Source organism: Pygocentrus nattereri, chromosome 3 (assembly GCF_015220715.1).
Source record: "Pygocentrus nattereri isolate fPygNat1 chromosome 3, fPygNat1.pri, whole genome shotgun sequence".
NCBI lineage: Eukaryota > Metazoa > Chordata > Actinopteri > Characiformes > Serrasalmidae > Pygocentrus > Pygocentrus nattereri.
The window spans coordinates 22,264,800-22,281,918 of NC_051213.1; the positions used below are offsets into that span (position 1 = coordinate 22,264,800).

The 17,119-nt window shown below is 37.6% G+C and overlaps 2 protein-coding genes across 9 annotated transcripts; both read right to left on the bottom strand.

Moving 5' to 3' along the window:
- On the bottom strand, window positions 1–1,751 carry med18 (mediator of RNA polymerase II transcription, subunit 18 homolog (yeast)). Its single transcript, XM_017688014.2, has 3 exons — window positions 1,651–1,751; window positions 1,103–1,218; window positions 1–1,002 (listed from the first exon to the last, which is right to left on the bottom strand). The coding sequence occupies exons 2-3, from the start codon at window positions 1,173–1,175 to the stop codon at window positions 449–451; spliced, it is 627 nt and encodes a 208-aa protein (XP_017543503.1). The 5' UTR covers window positions 1,176–1,218; window positions 1,651–1,751; the 3' UTR covers window positions 1–448.
- Window positions 1,752–7,179: 5,428 nt separating this feature from the next.
- LOC108415057 lies at window positions 7,180–17,096 on the bottom strand. 8 transcript variants are annotated; one of them, XM_037537021.1, is made up of 10 exons: window positions 14,212–14,811; window positions 12,300–12,307; window positions 11,979–12,175; window positions 11,689–11,791; window positions 10,543–10,845; window positions 10,191–10,463; window positions 8,875–9,096; window positions 8,590–8,724; window positions 8,453–8,499; window positions 7,180–8,337 (listed from the first exon to the last, which is right to left on the bottom strand). In XM_037537021.1, the coding sequence occupies exons 4-10, from the start codon at window positions 11,777–11,779 to the stop codon at window positions 8,227–8,229; spliced, it is 1,182 nt and encodes a 393-aa protein (XP_037392918.1). In that variant the 5' UTR covers window positions 11,780–11,791; window positions 11,979–12,175; window positions 12,300–12,307; window positions 14,212–14,811; the 3' UTR covers window positions 7,180–8,226. The 8 variants fall into 8 exon arrangements, 6 of the variants coding, with proteins under 6 accessions (XP_037392918.1, XP_037392917.1, XP_037392919.1 ...); XM_037537020.1 differs by having other exon boundaries at window positions 12,300–12,363; XR_005130087.1 differs by having other exon boundaries at window positions 10,191–10,289; window positions 10,378–10,463; window positions 10,548–10,845; window positions 11,979–14,811.
- Window positions 17,097–17,119: the final 23 nt, after the last annotated feature.

The window sequence follows — 17,119 nt, forward strand, 5'->3', positions numbered from 1 at the left end:
TGAGGCAAGAACCATTTATTTAGAAAATAAGCAATATTTCCAAATACTCTTACATCCGCTTGTAACTACTGCCAAGACTAAATGGCACGATTATATATCAGCATCAGTTTACAGTTCATCTACAGAAAATGAAGTGTTATCAAAAAGTGTGTTCCAGTTTGACAAACTGGGTAAATTATTACATTGCAAAAGAAATATTAATTGAAATCTGCTCATACAGTATGACATTTTCCAGTGATCTCATTTCTTTCTTCCAAATAATTCAGAGCTTCCAGTTTGGGTGGGGAATCACAGTTTCTATTACTATGATTACCTACCAAAGATGTGAAGACATCATCAGGTTTGGCAATTTGGGATTTATCTATGTGCAAACTGCAAGAGGTCTGCATACCATCTAGCTCTGATTAAAACTGGTTTAGATGGATTCAGTCATAATGGCTCTTAGCACCTACATGAGCCTTTTGGGGTCAATCTTCTCCAAGTGTACGAGGGGCTTGAGCTGCTCTGCAAAGCTGCGCATGTCCTCAGACACTGTGTCCTGTCCCGCTGGTGCTAACACACTAAGTTCCACTAGGTAGGATAGAGACAACGGTTCAGTGTTGTCTGTGTTGCCAGGCACAAGCACCCGGGACAGTTTACTCACAACCATTTTGAGTGCACCTTTGCGGAAAATATGCCCTTTGGCCACAAACTCATGGTCCATTCGAAAGCCCATTTCATTAAGGAAGTCTGGAAGGCTGTGAGATGCAGCAACATCCACACAGTTCCGTACCAAGGCATGGCGACTCTTGTCTCCCACCTCCGGCTGGCCAAGGTATCGCAGGTGCCAGGGAGCGGTGGGATGAGCAAGTGAGCGCCTAGCTCGGAGGATAAACGGGTTTCCCTGCTGACCTTTGAGAAGGTAGACTAGTTCATGGTCAGCAAAGCTCTCCGGTTCCATGTTGTCACACAGACCTCTCAGACGATGGAGGAGACTGTCCAAGGACTGGTCCAGTACACTGCCTGTGGCAAGAAGTGCAGAGTATTACTGTTTCTAAACATATAATACAGTAATTAAGCTAGCTTATATATTTTCACGCAGATTAATAAGTAAATAATTTACCTTGCAGCAAATACTCCATCATGTTTATCGTGCCCCCCGTAACGGGCATGACGGTGACTGGTGGAGCTTCCATTGCTCGCCAGTGGAAAAACAATACTGTAACTTAACTACAAAAACTGTGTGAAAAGTGAGACACAACAGTAAATATGAGAATAACGTTGCTCTAAATGAAGCCTTAGCTACCACAGGCTGCCTGTAGTTTAAGTCAGCTAGCCTGATATTTACGACTAGAAGCAAGCTGGTTAATATTATTCTACAAAGTGACGAGCAAAGGTAAACTCTAAACTATTTTAAACACAGATTTTATAAAGGCGTTGTTTGTGTCTGTATGGACCAGTCTGCACCACAGAGGCTGAAAACACCGTGTTCGTGGAAGACAAGGCCGCAACGAGACTCTCGCTGACTTTCCAACAAGTAAATAAACAAAACAAGTGAGCGACTAACTCTTACATGGCAACACTACAAAACGCCACGTTGAATACATAACAAAGAGACGGAAGACTGTGTAGAAGTCTATAAACTCGTAGTTAACTACTTCGATAACTCACCGACTCTACTCGGCTTATCTGCTCCTCAGTCGGCTAAGCTGCTAGCTCTTTCATTCTGTAGCAGCTGTTAATGCGCATGCTCAGTCAGCGTCCGGGTTGCCAGGCCCTTTGAAATTCAACTCGAACAATGCTCTGTACCTGTGTTTTATTCCAATTTATTAAGGTTTTACTGAAACTTTTGTAAAACCAATGTAAAGTTGTTAAAAAGCGTTTAACATTTAATAAGTGATTTTAAGGGAGACACTGGCAAGTGAAGTGCAGATGTATCGAATTATTAAACGATCATTATATTAGCAAATTAACACAGACTCTTCTGATACTTTCCCTCTCTTTTGAAACCTCTTTCTCGTTAACTAATTACGTAAAAATGTTGATGAATTTGTGCTTTTAGATGATATTGTGCTCTGGCTCATGAGAGATAAGTGATGCCTGAGGAGTTCTGACATACAGATGGTGCTAAGTGTTCGTTCTCTACCAACTTGCTCTGAACACCCAGCAGTTTTTTGAGGAACAGTCTGGTCAACAGGGCAGGCTTAGTGATTCTGGGGCTCTTGTTAAACGACAGGAATGGGACCCCCTGCATGCACGTTTTTTAGTTGCTGTCTACACTACAAAAAATATATATATCATAATAAGTGAAATCATCTTGAATCTTGCAGATATATCATTTGCAGACTGATCCAAGAACATTATAAAATAATAGTTTGTGTCTAGACATTTAACTCAAGTAATTTTATTTAGTGAAACTATCTCACTACATCGAGGGACCATTTTGCTTCTTTAAATATGCTTAAAACTGATCTGCCAATATGGTGAATTTTGGCACAGATAATGCAGAAGTAAACTAATGTGTAATGAAATCACTTGCAGTAATAATATAATCCCATTACGTTTTAAGAGAAGTAATTAGTAATTATCCCAGCACTGCAGCTGTCTTTACTAACATTAAGGCCAGCACTATGTACAGCTTGCTGAGGCTGTGCAGCACTCTCGATCTGCTCTGACTGAAAAACTAAATTAGCTCTGGGAGCACAGCAACAAACCTTTTGCTTTCCTCCCTCTTTTTGCATTTCTCCGTTGCACTTGGACAACTATATTTGATTTCCCCTCTTAAAACCCAAAATAATCACACCAAAGAAGCTTCTCTCAATCATAGACCCTGTATACATCGGGTCACTTCATGTGAGCCACATGCATTTACACTTGGTCAAACACATGTTTTAGAAGTGTCTTGGGTGCGTTTACACTTGCATTTTTATGTGGCTTGGCCTTATCCAGATATAATCCTGATACTTAAAACACATAAAGTAACCAGGTGTAAACAGTCTTTATCACTTATTTGCCTATTTCATACCTGTCTGTCTTTACACAATTGCATCAGGCACAGGAATCACACAAAATTAATCAAATAGCAAATTGCTGCTCCTGAAATAATCAAGATAGCAAGCAGGTCATGTCCAACCATTCATAGCAGATGTAACACTGTGGAGCGATGATGAGGCAGATGCATGTGCGAAGAGAAGCAAGATTTATTATGGGCAAATCCAAACTCAGGGTCAAAACAATCCAGGGTCACAGAGCCAACATGAAGAAAAGGAGGGACGGACATCACACAAAGGAACACAGGAACAACAAACAACGGAAGCCAGAATAACAAACAACAAACAATTCAAACAAAGACCAGCGAGAGACTAGGGAAAACAGAGGGCTTAAATCCAGGGACAGGTAATGAGACACAGGTGGTTCACAAGAGGGTAACAGGTGAAATCGTCGAGAATGTTCTCTGTACTGGCACCCAAGTGGTGGAATGAACTCCCACTGGCTGTCCGAACAGCAGAGTCTCTTGCTGTCTTCAAACGCAGACTGAAGACACATCTCTTTACACAGCACTTAAATGAGCATTGAATTAAGTATAGTTTGCAATATATTGTGCTGCACTTATATAGTATAAGTTATTGTATTGCACTGTGTATTGTAGTTTGCTTTATTGTTGAATGCACTGCGAATTGTAGTTTATTGTATTGTATTGCATTGTATGGTACAGAGTTCTGTGTTCAACTCTGTTTTTTTTTCTGGGTATCTCCAGTGACAATATAGTGACATAATTATAATAGTGGCACAGATAATGCAGAAGTAAACTAATGTGTAATAAAATCATTTGCAGTAATAATATAATCCCAATTACGTTTTAAGAGAAGTAATTAGTAATTATCCCAGCACTGCAGCTGTCTTTACTAACATTAAGTCCAGCACTATGTACAGCTTGCTGAGGCTGTGCAGCACTCTCTATCTGCTCTGACTGAAAAACTAAATTAGCTCTGGGAGCACAGCAACAAACCTTTCCTCCCTCTTTTTGCATTTCTCCGTTGCACTTGGACAACTATATTTGATTTCCCCTCTTAAAACCCAAAATAATCACACCAAAGAAGCTTCTCTCAATCATAGACCCTGTATCCCTGTATACATCGGGTCACTTCATTTACATCGGGTCACTTCATTCTGTTCCTTTTTTCTGGGTATCTCCAGTGAAAATATAGTGACATAATTTTGGCACAGATAATGCAGAAGTAAACTAACTAACTATCTCCAGTGACTTTTGTTTCTAGCAGTATCTGAGCTCAGGACTGTCTTTTTCTCTAACCTATTGGTAACTAGCAAAGATACTTTCTCTAGATAGACAAAGCACTTCTTGTAAGTCGCTCTGGATAAGAGCATCTGCTAAATGTTATAAATGCAAATGTAAAACAATCAAGGGCAGGGTCTGGAAACAAGGGGGCAGGACTGGGAAGGAAGCAAAAGAAAACCACATGGACACGACCAAAACCAAAACAAAAGCACATGGAGGACTGGGAGGGGCCAATCGTGACAGCAGATACACAGACCACACCAATTACCTGAACCCAGCACGGAACGAAACATAAAATATAGCTGCACTAGTAACATCCGCAACAATAACTTATTTACAGTAAAGTCTCTCTTTCAGTGAATCTTGCACTGCAGTGGGGCATGTCACCCCTATGCGAGAGCCACGTCTCTGCGTGTCCACAGTCGTTTGTTTTCTGTTCTTCATCTGGTACTCACATAAGAGATCTTTCTGTTCTGTATTTTGATTTTAAAAAGCTCTACAAACTCACCTGCACTCAGGCTAATTTAATAATAATATCCTAATTATTATTTTAATGCTCTTAACTTTTCTGAGGACTTTTTCTCAGGATATTCACCAGTGTTTTGTTTGAATCTGTCTATTCCACCTTAAATGGTGCAGTAGTTACATTCTGTACTGCATTGGCATTTAAGCTAGAACAAGAAAATTTGAACAAGAAGCTGGTGAAATAGAAGTTGAGCTTTAACGAGAGATAGAAAGCATGATACGAGCAGGTTGCCCTGTGTCTGCTCGACAGCTTGACAACAAACAGGTCAGTATTGTTTTGTCTAGTTTGCAAATGTTTTTGATAGCTAATCACAACAGCTGCACCATTTAAGGTGGAACAGGAAACATTAGAAGAAAAATAAGTGATAAGTTGATTTGGATAAGTACAGTGCTTAGTAGGACATTTCGATAAGGTAGCACAACTTGTCAGAAACTGCCTTAGTTTTGTGCAGCTTAGAGACATCAAATTGATGTGCAGTAGCTTACATAACACCATGGGGTTGCTTACATTATTAAGTATTATTATTAAGTAGCTTACATAACATAACGCCATATGGAGTCTGAGAGTAACGCAATTTCAATAGTCTGTATGCCCTGTACATATTGTAGTATTGACAATAAAGCTGACTTGACTTGACTTGGCTTGACTTCAGCTCACAGGGAGCATTATTGTTAGTAAAATTCTTTAACAACTACATAAGTCCAGGGATCCAGTGATATTTGGGAGAAATATTTACACAGGACAAAACGTATTCAGAACATTTTTATTTAACACAGGGTGTTAATATAGAGGCGTATATAGATAGAGGCGCTTTTTAGAAAACTCCATTAATTCTGGCCGTAGCTAAATTGAGCTTAGAATGTTGCACGACAACAGTGGTCTTTAAATGCTGAGGAACTAACTTACTAACCAACCAACATAGAAAACATTTCATGAACACACTACAATATTTCATGATTGATTGTTAAACAGTTGCATAGTATATATAACTTTTATTGTAGCATCAGCAGAAAAGACAAAGGAGTAGTTAAGATCTACTACAAGTATTCCTTATTGAACACAATGGAAAGGTGCACAAACAGAATACCAAACTCGCAGGGGAGGTCACCTTTAGCCATGCACTTCACCCCTCACACACACAACCCAAATCCCCTGTAACTAAATAACATTAATAACATGTATACACAACATTAAACTAAAGTTAAACTAACAACATCACCAACTTAAATAGTCCTTTTTTATGAGGCTGCCCGCATACCATAAGTCTTTGCCTGTGGTCATCTTCATAGCCAACGTCTCAGGCACCAGGTGCCAGCCAGTAGCAGAGGGCTACAATATTCCCATGGGCCCCTTGGCTTATGGGGGCCCTAGGTGGCAACATTTGCCTATCAAAAGCAGCCCTTGCCAAAACAGTCAATGTTGTAGCCCTTTTCAATAAACACAGCAATGTTTATTATTTTAAAAATACACACTGATAAAAAGGCTGATTATGAGATAAGTTAAATAAATTGCCCAAAGGACATTAAAAATTTTAATGAAACTTATCAACTAACTGGATATAAACATTGACATAATTTTAGGTTTGAATAATAAACACACAACATTTCACTGCAGAGGTCCAATTAGCATCATCAAAGAGCATTGTATGTTAGCTTTACTGAATTTTGAAAACTTTCCAATTGTAATTTGTGTTATGATGCTTGGCTGAACTTTTTTTTCCATGCCCCCTCATGTGACTAATGCGTGGTTATACAGAGCGAGGGTCAAAAACAATAAGGGGGGAAAAGTGACTACATCATCTCAAATGCTTACAGTCACACCTTGGCTAACAAATGTGCCATAAGCATATCAAAAAACAGTACATGGTTCAAAGGGGAAAATACCCAAATAACATAATGTAGTTATATAAGTAAAAATAAAATGAATAAGAGGTTTTTGCTTCCATTTTCAACATCAGTGTAGAAGTGAAATTGTCAGCACAATGTTCTCATGCATAGAGCCTCATGCTTAGAGCCTCTTTGAAGTGCGCTGCTAAGTGCAAGGTGTGGAACATGTGAATAATATCAGTCCTCTCCACACTGTAAAATAACCCATCGTGTGCAGTGTCATGACTGAAGGCGTTGTGATTAATTACATAAGCTTGATATTACTCTCAACATTTATTTATGGTTGCATATGTAATATGTACACCTATAATCCTGCATAGGCTGACACTACACAATGAAAATGCACATTTTCAGCTTCACCTACTCTATAGCTGCCATTGTGTAAGTGGTGTTAGCCTTTATTGGCCTCTTTGGTGAGTGACCTGTTACTGACCACAGGGCAGAATGCTTTTAACAAATGCAATCAACAAATGCAATACAAACAAAGGATAAACTAGTTTAGTTTGGCCGTTTATTGAGTGCATGTTTCCTTTCCATGAAAGACTGCTTAATTAGTGATACTCTAAAGACAGTGATTTCTAGATGGATACTGTACATAAGACTTGAGTCTCTGAGCAGTTTAGCGGCAGAACAAAAACTTTTTTATTTGATAGGAGTTTCAGTATCTATTCTAACCATTAAGTACTTTACATTCTCATCACATTTCACGTAAATGGGTACGTTGCACACTGCAGACATTCTACAACTTAAGTTATGCTTTTTTTTTTCTTTGCTTTTGCAAAAATAAATCATGATTACAGCTATTATGGTTTGTCACAGTAGAAGTAGCAGGTTTGAAGCCAGGGCAGGCTATGATATGAGTAATACTGGCACAGTCTAAGAGTGAGGTGAGGTGCTCAGTGACAGGACTGTGTCAGAAGAACAATGACACTGACGTATAACTGGCCTTGACTTCACACAAGCTGGATACTAGAAAAATGCATGCATGTTCACTAGCTGAAATTCATGAGTGAAACCATTTTTAAACTATTACTATAAGCAAAAAGAAATAATAAAGTGATGAAGTTTAAATCAAATTGATTGAATCAAATGCATTAATCAGAATGTTACTACTCCCAGAATCTCTTAAATGGATCTTAAATATGATCCCAAAAAAGTAGGACTGTCAAACGGTTAGAATAATTAAATGTGATTAATCACACTGATTTGTGTTTTCATGGTTAATCACATTTGTCTTATTTGCTCAAATTTGACGCTAAGGAAAGATGTTTTATAAATGTTTAAATAAAATGTACTGGTTTAAATATGAGTGGACAAAATAAATTTCATCAGTGTGTTTTTATCACTTTCAATTATTCAACAATATTATTTTCATTGTGTGATCACAGGCCACACATGAGCTTGAAAATCATGTGCTTTCATTAGGGAGACCACAGTTTGCTATTTTCATCACCTATGCCCAGTGAGAGCAGCAGTGTCTGCATGTTTCAGCATTCCATGACTGTGTTCACTTCAGGCAAGATGACCCACTGTTCTTCCTACACTTTAATTTGGCTGTACACACACTCATTATCAGATGTGATGACATTCTGCTGTTGATGTCTGCCAACATCCAGCATAGAATAAACCACCTGAGTCTCATCTTCATCCTGGAGAGTTGGAACCAAAAAAAAAAAGATATTTTTGTTTACAGCTTAGAAATGATGAAACAATCACACTTGTTATACTTTTGCATACAAAAACCCTTTTTTATAATACACTTACCCCTGAGCTCTTGGTCATGGTTTGACCACCTCTGGTAGAGTTTCTGCCTGTACAACAGTGAAAAAGATTCAGTCATGCAAAATTAAAGATAAACACAAACGAAAACTAATTCATGCTTCAAATGATTTTTTTCTCACCTGTATTCACTTGCCGCCTCAAAACACACAAAATTATGCCAAGAGCTACAATGATGAGAGGAGCTGCAGTGCATGTGATGATTAATGTAACTGCTTGTGAAGTGTTGCTGCCTGCAGTAATGAATGCAGTGGCATCTGAAATGCAATGCAACACAATTTTACATATCTAGACAAGATTCGTTCAGATAGTTAGAAATATTCAGGGTTTTAGCAGCATCAGGTATTTTGATTACATGTAATTGTGCAAATGTCTATAAAGCATTTACTAACTTCAAGAATATTCACCTGATTGAGTGGTGCTTTCATCAGCAAGATGCAATCTGTCTGTCTCTACACCTCTACTGTGTAGCCTGCAGATCACAGAACTCTTTGGCTTCTTCATGATCCCAGTAATTGAGATATTCCACTTATCTGCCACCACAGTGACTGGATTTCCCATTGCATTGACATCCACATCACAGTACAGGTTGCAGTTTTGAGGAGAATCAGTCAACTCCACTGCTGTAACTGTCAATATGGTTAAAATTATGCTTTATAGTTATACTTTAAGTTATAATTGCACATGTATTGTATTGAGTCTGATAAATGTTTGTTTATACTGTTACAGTTGGCTTTATAAAGAACCTATATCTGTGTCACACCTATAAAAACATATTTTACAATTCCATATAGACTGATATTCAGCTGTACAGACAACTGGATCATCATATACAAAGTCACTTGATTATATCATCTTCCATTAGACATTTTTAGCCATACACATATCTCTTCATCATGCAACCTTCATTCTCCATCATCATCATCATCATCATCATCATCATCATCATCCTGCATTTGACATGTTTTTGTTAATTTCACCATGGTGGTGTTTTGTGCTCAGGTTTATAAGTTATAAGCCTGGAGTCACAAATGCTATCAGGTGGAAAATACCAGCCTGTGAGCAGCTTCTGATGCATGAAGCCACTTTTGTCTTATCTGAGCTCTTTGTTTGTTGCTGTATTAAACAGTCCATTTAAATAATGAAGAAGTTGTTTCAGCTGCACTGGGCTTGGGTGTTTGATTTAAGTTAACCTAACCTAAAGACTAACCAGAACTTGAAAAAGCAGAGTGCTGCAAAAGAAACCGTTTATAGTTCTCAAACTTGCTGCAAAAGTATAGATCATTGAACTTCCAAGCCAGTAAATTTGCATTTACTAATTTAAGCTTATAGTGAGTATATGGTGATACTAATAAGTACAAATGGTATAAAGTATTCAATATTTTGTCCATACATTATTGGAATGTGCTAATTTGATTGAGAGAAGTTTCACTATTGCTGTTGTTTTCTGATGATATGAAAAACAGCCTTATTATATCTTGGCGTTTTGCTACACATAAGTAATTTTGACTATTTCAGAAAATACATTAATTATTTATTTTATTAAAGCTTATTAACTGTTAAATTGTCTATGCAACAACACCAACATATTATCCTAGACATCTTTCATAAAGCAATTAATACTTAAACTAATTGCATTTATATCAACCCATTATTAATCTAGGCTACTTTCTGTGATATTTAAGATTGAGTCCTTAGTAAAACTAATGCTGATTGTACTCACCTGTAAATACGCACAGAGTCACCGCATAAACTGTATGCCGTTTTCCAGTCACCGTTTCTCTCCAACAGCTGTACTTGCCTGCATGAGATGGCCGAACATCTGGAATGATCAGTAAAGTTTTATCTGTTGATTCACTGTTTAAATTAGTGACAGCATTTTCTCCATGTGCCTGAAATGTCCAGCCAACCTTCAGAGTGAGATTACACAGACAACTATAATTCAGTCTGCCACCTTCAATGATAAAATGTGTCCTTGATGATGTAGAAGATGTTTCTGCAAATAGAAAGAGAGTTAATAGTGTTGTCTGAAGCATTCATTTTTCATTTGTCCATTTGAACTGATTTTCACTCACCATACCGAAGTAATAAGGAGATCTGTTCACCATCAGTACATCCACTTGTGTGTGTGCAGACTTGACAAGCATATATCCCTTCATCCAGTTCAGTGAATGCGCTGATTTCTAAATGAAAATTCTTCAGAATCTTTTTCCTGGACAACATTGTCTTGTTCGTTAAAACCAGGCCTTTACTTTCACGAGCAATAGTCTGAAAGTTCTCGTTTTTTCTCCTGTACAACCACCTACCAGTGGTGTGATCACCATAACCATCACACGGTATCTTAACTGTGCTTCCTGCTGGCACAAACTGGACAGAGGCTATGTGACAATTCAGAAAAAGAACAGACAATAAAAAAAATCTATGATTTCTTGAAGAAAATGGTAGGAAAAAAGTATTTTTCTGTCATAAAAAATTATTATTTTAGTAGAATTTTAGTAATTTAGTAGATATTTAGCTGAATGTCACTTACATCTAATTAAACATCTAAAGTGGACTATCCAAATAAATTGTTACTGGTGGTTATTTCATAATATTATTAATAATTTTACAAAAAGGACAATTTTCAGCCAAATTCAATATGAATGTAGTATAAGTACTTGACTTTTTACATTTGTTCTATTCTACATTCAAAAGCAATTATTGCAGACCGTCCAATCATATGTACATCTCGTTTATCTATATCTGTGATCTATACTTGTAATTAGAACTAGCTAGTTTTAAAATTTTTGCTTTGTTGTAAGTGGATAAGCTGACATAGGCAAATAAAGTTGTTAACCCATAGTTTTGTTAGTAGAATGAAATAATGTAAGATGCAATAATGTATGAAATATCTAAAAGTAAAAAAAAGTCTTTGGTCTTTAAAAGCAAACTTTATAAATGCTTACTGCAGTGAGCCTAGCAAATTCTATATAATCTATATTACCTACCTGATCTACTTAAGATCCCTTTTAACAGGAATCATTGTCTTTGTTTATTTGAAGATTATAGCTTCGTCACCTTCACGTTGGCTCAAAATATTTCATTTTTGCTGACCAAAAAAGGCTCTAGTACATACGTGATTGAATTCAAATATACAAATGTTGCAACAATGGATATTAATCTATTACTTTTTTCCCATCTGTCTACCCATATATCACAAAAAATAAGCGAATTGTACTTACCAAGTACGGAATTAGGTGAATATGTTTTAATAGCAGGCAGGAGTAAGATAATGCAGAGGACTCTCCTCATGTTGAAAGCAATCTGCTTCATATGCAAACACACCTGACATCAAAGTCAAAGCAAAGAAACAGACAAAGCAGGCAAACAAAAAATAATCAGAATCAGAACTATTAGAATATGTTACTTTAGGGTTTAGAATACAAAATAAAAGGACCACTCTCTAACAGGCTAAACATAGTTGATTAAATCACATTTATGCCGTATAACGTAAAAAGACAGTTGGTCTTACTTTTTGCAGTGACTGTGAGTGCACTTCTGAACGCTTTCTTACTCAAAGGTCAGCTCAGTGTAGACAATGCAGACTTCCACTTCAAACACCCATATGTGACAAATGTTTGTTGGTGTAGTACCATGCTTAACAACCACAGAGTGAGACGCGGCTCGCGTGCAGTTAGAAGCTCACATTTGGTGTGACTTACTAACCACCTGCAAGTTGTAGAAAAAACAGTGATGCAAAGTCAGTTATAAATGTCCCCTCATAAGGACTTCAGCTTTTGAGTGTGCATAATTCATCAATAAGAGGGTTAGAATACACTGAATATTTGCTTACGGCTGCTGCTGAAATTGGCCAGGGAGATCATCAATAAATGAGCTGTTGACAGGACGCCTGAAGACTTTTAGAAACACGCAGAATCACTTTTCTACTTTCATTTTTTAATATAAAACATAAATATCATAAAGTGAGAAAAATATTGTTATTATATTTTACAGCTCTTTAAGGAACTACACTAAGTGATATGAGAAGCAGGCTAAGCAAAGTTAAATATATTTTTGACCGAACAGCCAAAGTCAAAATAAAGTTTGAAAGGTCTTTAAAACTAAAACACTGTTTTTTTTCACAGTGCAAAAGTAAAACATGAAAGAGAAAGAAATACAAATAAAAAGCTACAAACCACAACATTTAAACACTAAACTAAATGCCATAGAATGTAATTCATGTCATTTTATATTTAGTGAAATGTCTTCTCGAATGGATCACATCACATTTTTATGCCTCTACTGTGCAAATGGAGTGCTATATCTTTTTTTATGCAATCCTCTCTGTTTACTTCAACGAATGTTTTAGATTTTCTTTTTTTTTCATTATTTTACTTTTTGATGATCTTTATAGAATCTTTTAGAATTTTTTCACTTGTTCATATAGCATGTTGAACTGCATGAAAGGTGCTCTGTAAAATATCATTATTAATATTGTGCTAATATAATTTTAATTATTATTGTTATTATTTTTTACATCTTCTCAAATAAATATCTACAGATTAATATGCAGATCCTTTTTTATTCATAGATTTATTATTTTAATTTGCTGAATCTTTTATCAGAAGTGATGTTGCCCTCAGTGCAGAGTATGGAACACAAACTTTATAAGTATAAGGTGTTAATATTTTAGAGAATGAGATCTGTAAAATATTTCAGGAAGGAGAGATTACATCACTCAGCATTCAGACACATTGCTGAGGTGTTTTATTGTTGTGCTGTATTCCTCTGACTCTATAACACAGCAAATGTGATTGTAATAAATATAAGCATACGCTCTACGCTTCTGAAGGCCAAAGTGTACTGAAAATAATGCTTTGGTCTTTCCAGTAGTTAGGCCACTTATTATATGTACAGTACTTTTACATTTATTCATTTGGCAGATGCTTTTATGTACAGTGGCTTGTGAATGAGTGTACAGTTTTAACAAGAGCCAGTTACAATTTCAAATATCAACAAGGGCAGCCATTTAGTCACATTCTTATTTAGTATAATAATAATAATAATAATAATAATAATAATAATAATAATAATAGTGATAAAAAGAAGAATACAAAATGTAACAATAGTAAAACCTGCAGTGTTCAGTACAGTACAGTAAACTAATACATCATTTACATGCCCTTCTTATGGCACAAATGACTATTTTCAAATTCGCTGAATGCATAGACACAGTGTAGGCGTCTGCAGTCACTGTTACCATCAGTTTAACTTTGATACAAAGATCAATCAGTAGACCGACCTATCACTCAATGTGAATCACAAAAAAGGCTTACATTTGAAATTCCTGTGTACTCTCAAGGTCCATGTTTTTTTCATGAACTGTCTTTCATTCTTGTTTGGTTGTATGAGCTGAAGAATGATTGCTCCACAAGCAGTGACTACATACAGCCCACTTAAACCTTTTCTGTCAAACGCCACCTCAGTTTCCACTGAGGGTGAAATGGAGAAATAGGAGGGTGGCAACAATAATTATTTTAGCCTGCTGTACATCATAAACAGTAAACTTCAAATTGGCAGACTAATTATATCCTACATACCATTTATCCAATATGCTGCTGACAGGTCCTGGCAATGTAAAGGGTTAACTATGCTGTGATGTTTTTTTTTTCCATCTGTTGACTCATTTAGAGTGAAATGAAAACATGAGCGCCTTTGTATTTAAGCAGCTGAAAACCAAATAACAGCTCTCAAGTTTTACATACTGTGAGTCACCACACACGTGACATTGACAAAGGCTGCAGGATTTTCTCAGTTGGGACGTGATATGAGACAACTGTTTTCACGTTTGATGGAGCCTTCTGAACACTTCAAAGAAACTGAAAATAAAATGAACAGAAAATAAACAGAAAATGAACAGAAAATAAAATGCTGATGACATGGTCCAGTGCAATTTCTGCTGATTCTATGTTCAGCATACTTTTATTTGATCATTAAAAGTAGCCTAGAGCAGGCCTTTTAAAGAGATTTTCAAAATAAACTATCAAAATGAGAAATACTGAGCATGCAGAGTACCGGATTACAAAGTAGCAAAAAGGTAAGTCCATGCAGAAAAACAATCTAACTCAGAAATCTGGCCACATTATCCTAGACATTCATATAATTTTGGCATGATCTTCATTATTCATCCTTTTGGTCCTAATGATACGTCACTGCAAAATTGTTTGCATGCTATTTGTTACACAAGGCTGTTTTTTTATTTACTGTTATGATGGATAACATTTTGAAGGGCCCATATCCTAGATTTATCTTGCTTTGTATTTGGAACTCCACCAGCCTACACCAAATCCAGCCCCGGGGTACATAACTAATACATACACCCCCCCCACCCCCCCCCCCCCCCCCCCCCCCCCACACACACCCCCACCTCCCCGGGCCCTTTTGTCTGTGAGACAGGCATCCCCTAAAGGACACATATCAAATTCAGGTAATTCAGGTAAGTAACTCTTTACATGACTTAAATGTTCATCCATCAAACGGTTACACTACCAGTCTCTAGTATATGCATCAGGGCTGGTAATGGGGTGTAAAACTCACCACAACATATTGGCTTTCGTGCGGAGCCCCGCTGGTGACATCCTGTATGAATAAAAAATAAGGCGTGGCCACGCCTTATTAACGCATGGGAAGGAGATCCTAATGGGTGCCCATGACTTAGTAAGGTGTGGGAACAAGATCATGGCTTACTAAGTCATGGCCACACATTAGGATCTCGTTCCCACACGTTAATAAGGTGTGGCCACGACCTAGTTCTCACACCTTTCTAAGTCATGTCATGCCTTATTTTTATTTATACAGGATGTCACCAGCGGATGTTATTTATACAGGATGGCAACGTACTTTCGTGACATGACAAAAACTATTCAAACCAGTCTTGCAGCTCTGATCTATTTGGGATAATGTTTACATGCCATCATATGGGCCTTTTATGTGCAACACATAAAAAAATCCAGATAATTCCACGAGGATCAAACCTTTTCTTTGTCCCAACCTTAGTTTCTTTTCAGAAGCAACTGAGGCAACTGAGGTTTTTCTGAAGGCACAAAAGGCGAGCTGGCACATACAAGACAGAAGCATTCTCAAAGAAAACTGAGAAGCCAGCTTTTTAGCACGGTCTTTAAATACCTGTGCACGGTGTAAGCTCTCTCAGATCCCTCTGCTGTTACTTGAGTGGGCTAAAAAGCTCCAGTGGCAGCTCACCTTTTGTCCCCCTACACTTCCCCCACGGACAATTCCATGTACTACTTGGAGACATTTGCTTGGTCATTGAGCTCCAGCTGAGGTTTGCTCTTTCTCAGTTTCTCTCTCCCTCTCTCTATTTTGTGCGGAGCCACGGAGGTAAAAAAACAAACAAATCATTAAATGGAGCGAACGTTTTGTAGGTCGTACGCACGTGTTCTTTTATTCGTGATCACGATTTCTTAAATCGTTATCTCGTTTTCTTTTAAACATGCACACGTCTTCTTTCCTTCGTGGGTACGTTTTTGTTTATTCGTGATCACGATTTTCTAACTTGTCTCGTTTTCTTGTCATGTTTCATTTTTAACGTAACGCACGGTGTTTATTTTTTTTTTCAGTGTCGTAGATACAGGTGGTGTTATTTGTCCGGTGCAGGAGTAACTAACAGCTCTCCGGCGCAGTCTGACGGATTCTGATGAGTTAGATGGCGAAGGTAATGCACAGAAATGCTCAACAGGTCAGATTCTGATTTGGGGGTTATGGGGAACTGCAGGACCTCTTCACAGCAAACGGCACTCAGATTCATCAGTGCAGCTTCAGTTTGGTGGTGAAATGAAGGAAGACAATAAACTACAACCACCATCTAAACTGCACGTTCTAATGATCAAATATAACAGACATACAGACGCAGCGCAGCCACTTAGCGCTGCTTTTGCTCCATCGACAAGCTGCGGTGTTAGAGATCATCGCACAATTACACGAAGAAATAATCAGCGTCGACGTTTAAACCAACTCAAATTAAACACACACAGAACCGATCATGTGGGCCGAGGTCAACTGGCGAGAGACCTTAATAGATCTATGTATTAGATGTAGATATATTATTAATGTGAGGATGTTAACGCTCATCATTTTTCTTGTAATTGTGTGATGGTCTCTTACACCGCCATTGACCGGGAGCAGAAACACCGTGGGCCGTTTGCTGCAGTTTCCTCAAACCCCCCAAATCAAAATCAGACCTGATGAGCATCTCGTTCATCTCATCAGTCTAACCCACCAAAACCCGTCAGACAGTCTGAGGGAGCATTTACCAAAATACAAACGTGCATTCAGTTACAAATAAATTATGACCAGTTAAAAGAGAACGAGAGAACGAATTAGAAAATCGTCAACACGAAGGTAAAAAAAACGTGCGCACGATTTAAAAAGTGAGGGAGCGATTTAAGAAATCGTGACCACGAATAAGAGAAAACGTGCGTACAAACGGCAAAACATTCACTCACTTTTTTTACCTCCGTCCCCTCCGGGGCTCCGTAATTTTGTCTCTCTCCCATTACCTCCCTTCCTCTCTCTCTCTCCCTCCTGTTCCTGCCCATTCAGTTCTTCTTCTCACTCCTGTTCTCTCCCATTCAGTCCCTCTCTCTCTGCCTGCCC

Coding starts and splice junctions, on each gene's coding strand:
- med18 (XM_017688014.2), bottom strand. CDS start 1,175: ATGGAAGCTCCACCAGTCACCGTCATGCCCGTTACGGGGGGCACGATA. Junction 1,003..1,102: donor GATGGAGTATTTGCTGCAAG/GTAAATTATTTA, acceptor TTCTTGCCACAG/GCAGTGTACTGGACCAGTCC.
- LOC108415057 (XM_037537022.1), bottom strand. CDS start 11,779: ATGAAGCAGATTGCTTTCAACATGAGGAGAGTCCTCTGCATTATCTTA. Junction 10,464..10,542: donor CTCCTTATTACTTCGGTATG/GTGAGTGAAAAT, acceptor TTCTATTTGCAG/AAACATCTTCTACATCATCA. Junction 8,725..8,874: donor TGAAAGCACCACTCAATCAG/GTGAATATTCTT, acceptor ATTGCATTTCAG/ATGCCACTGCATTCATTACT.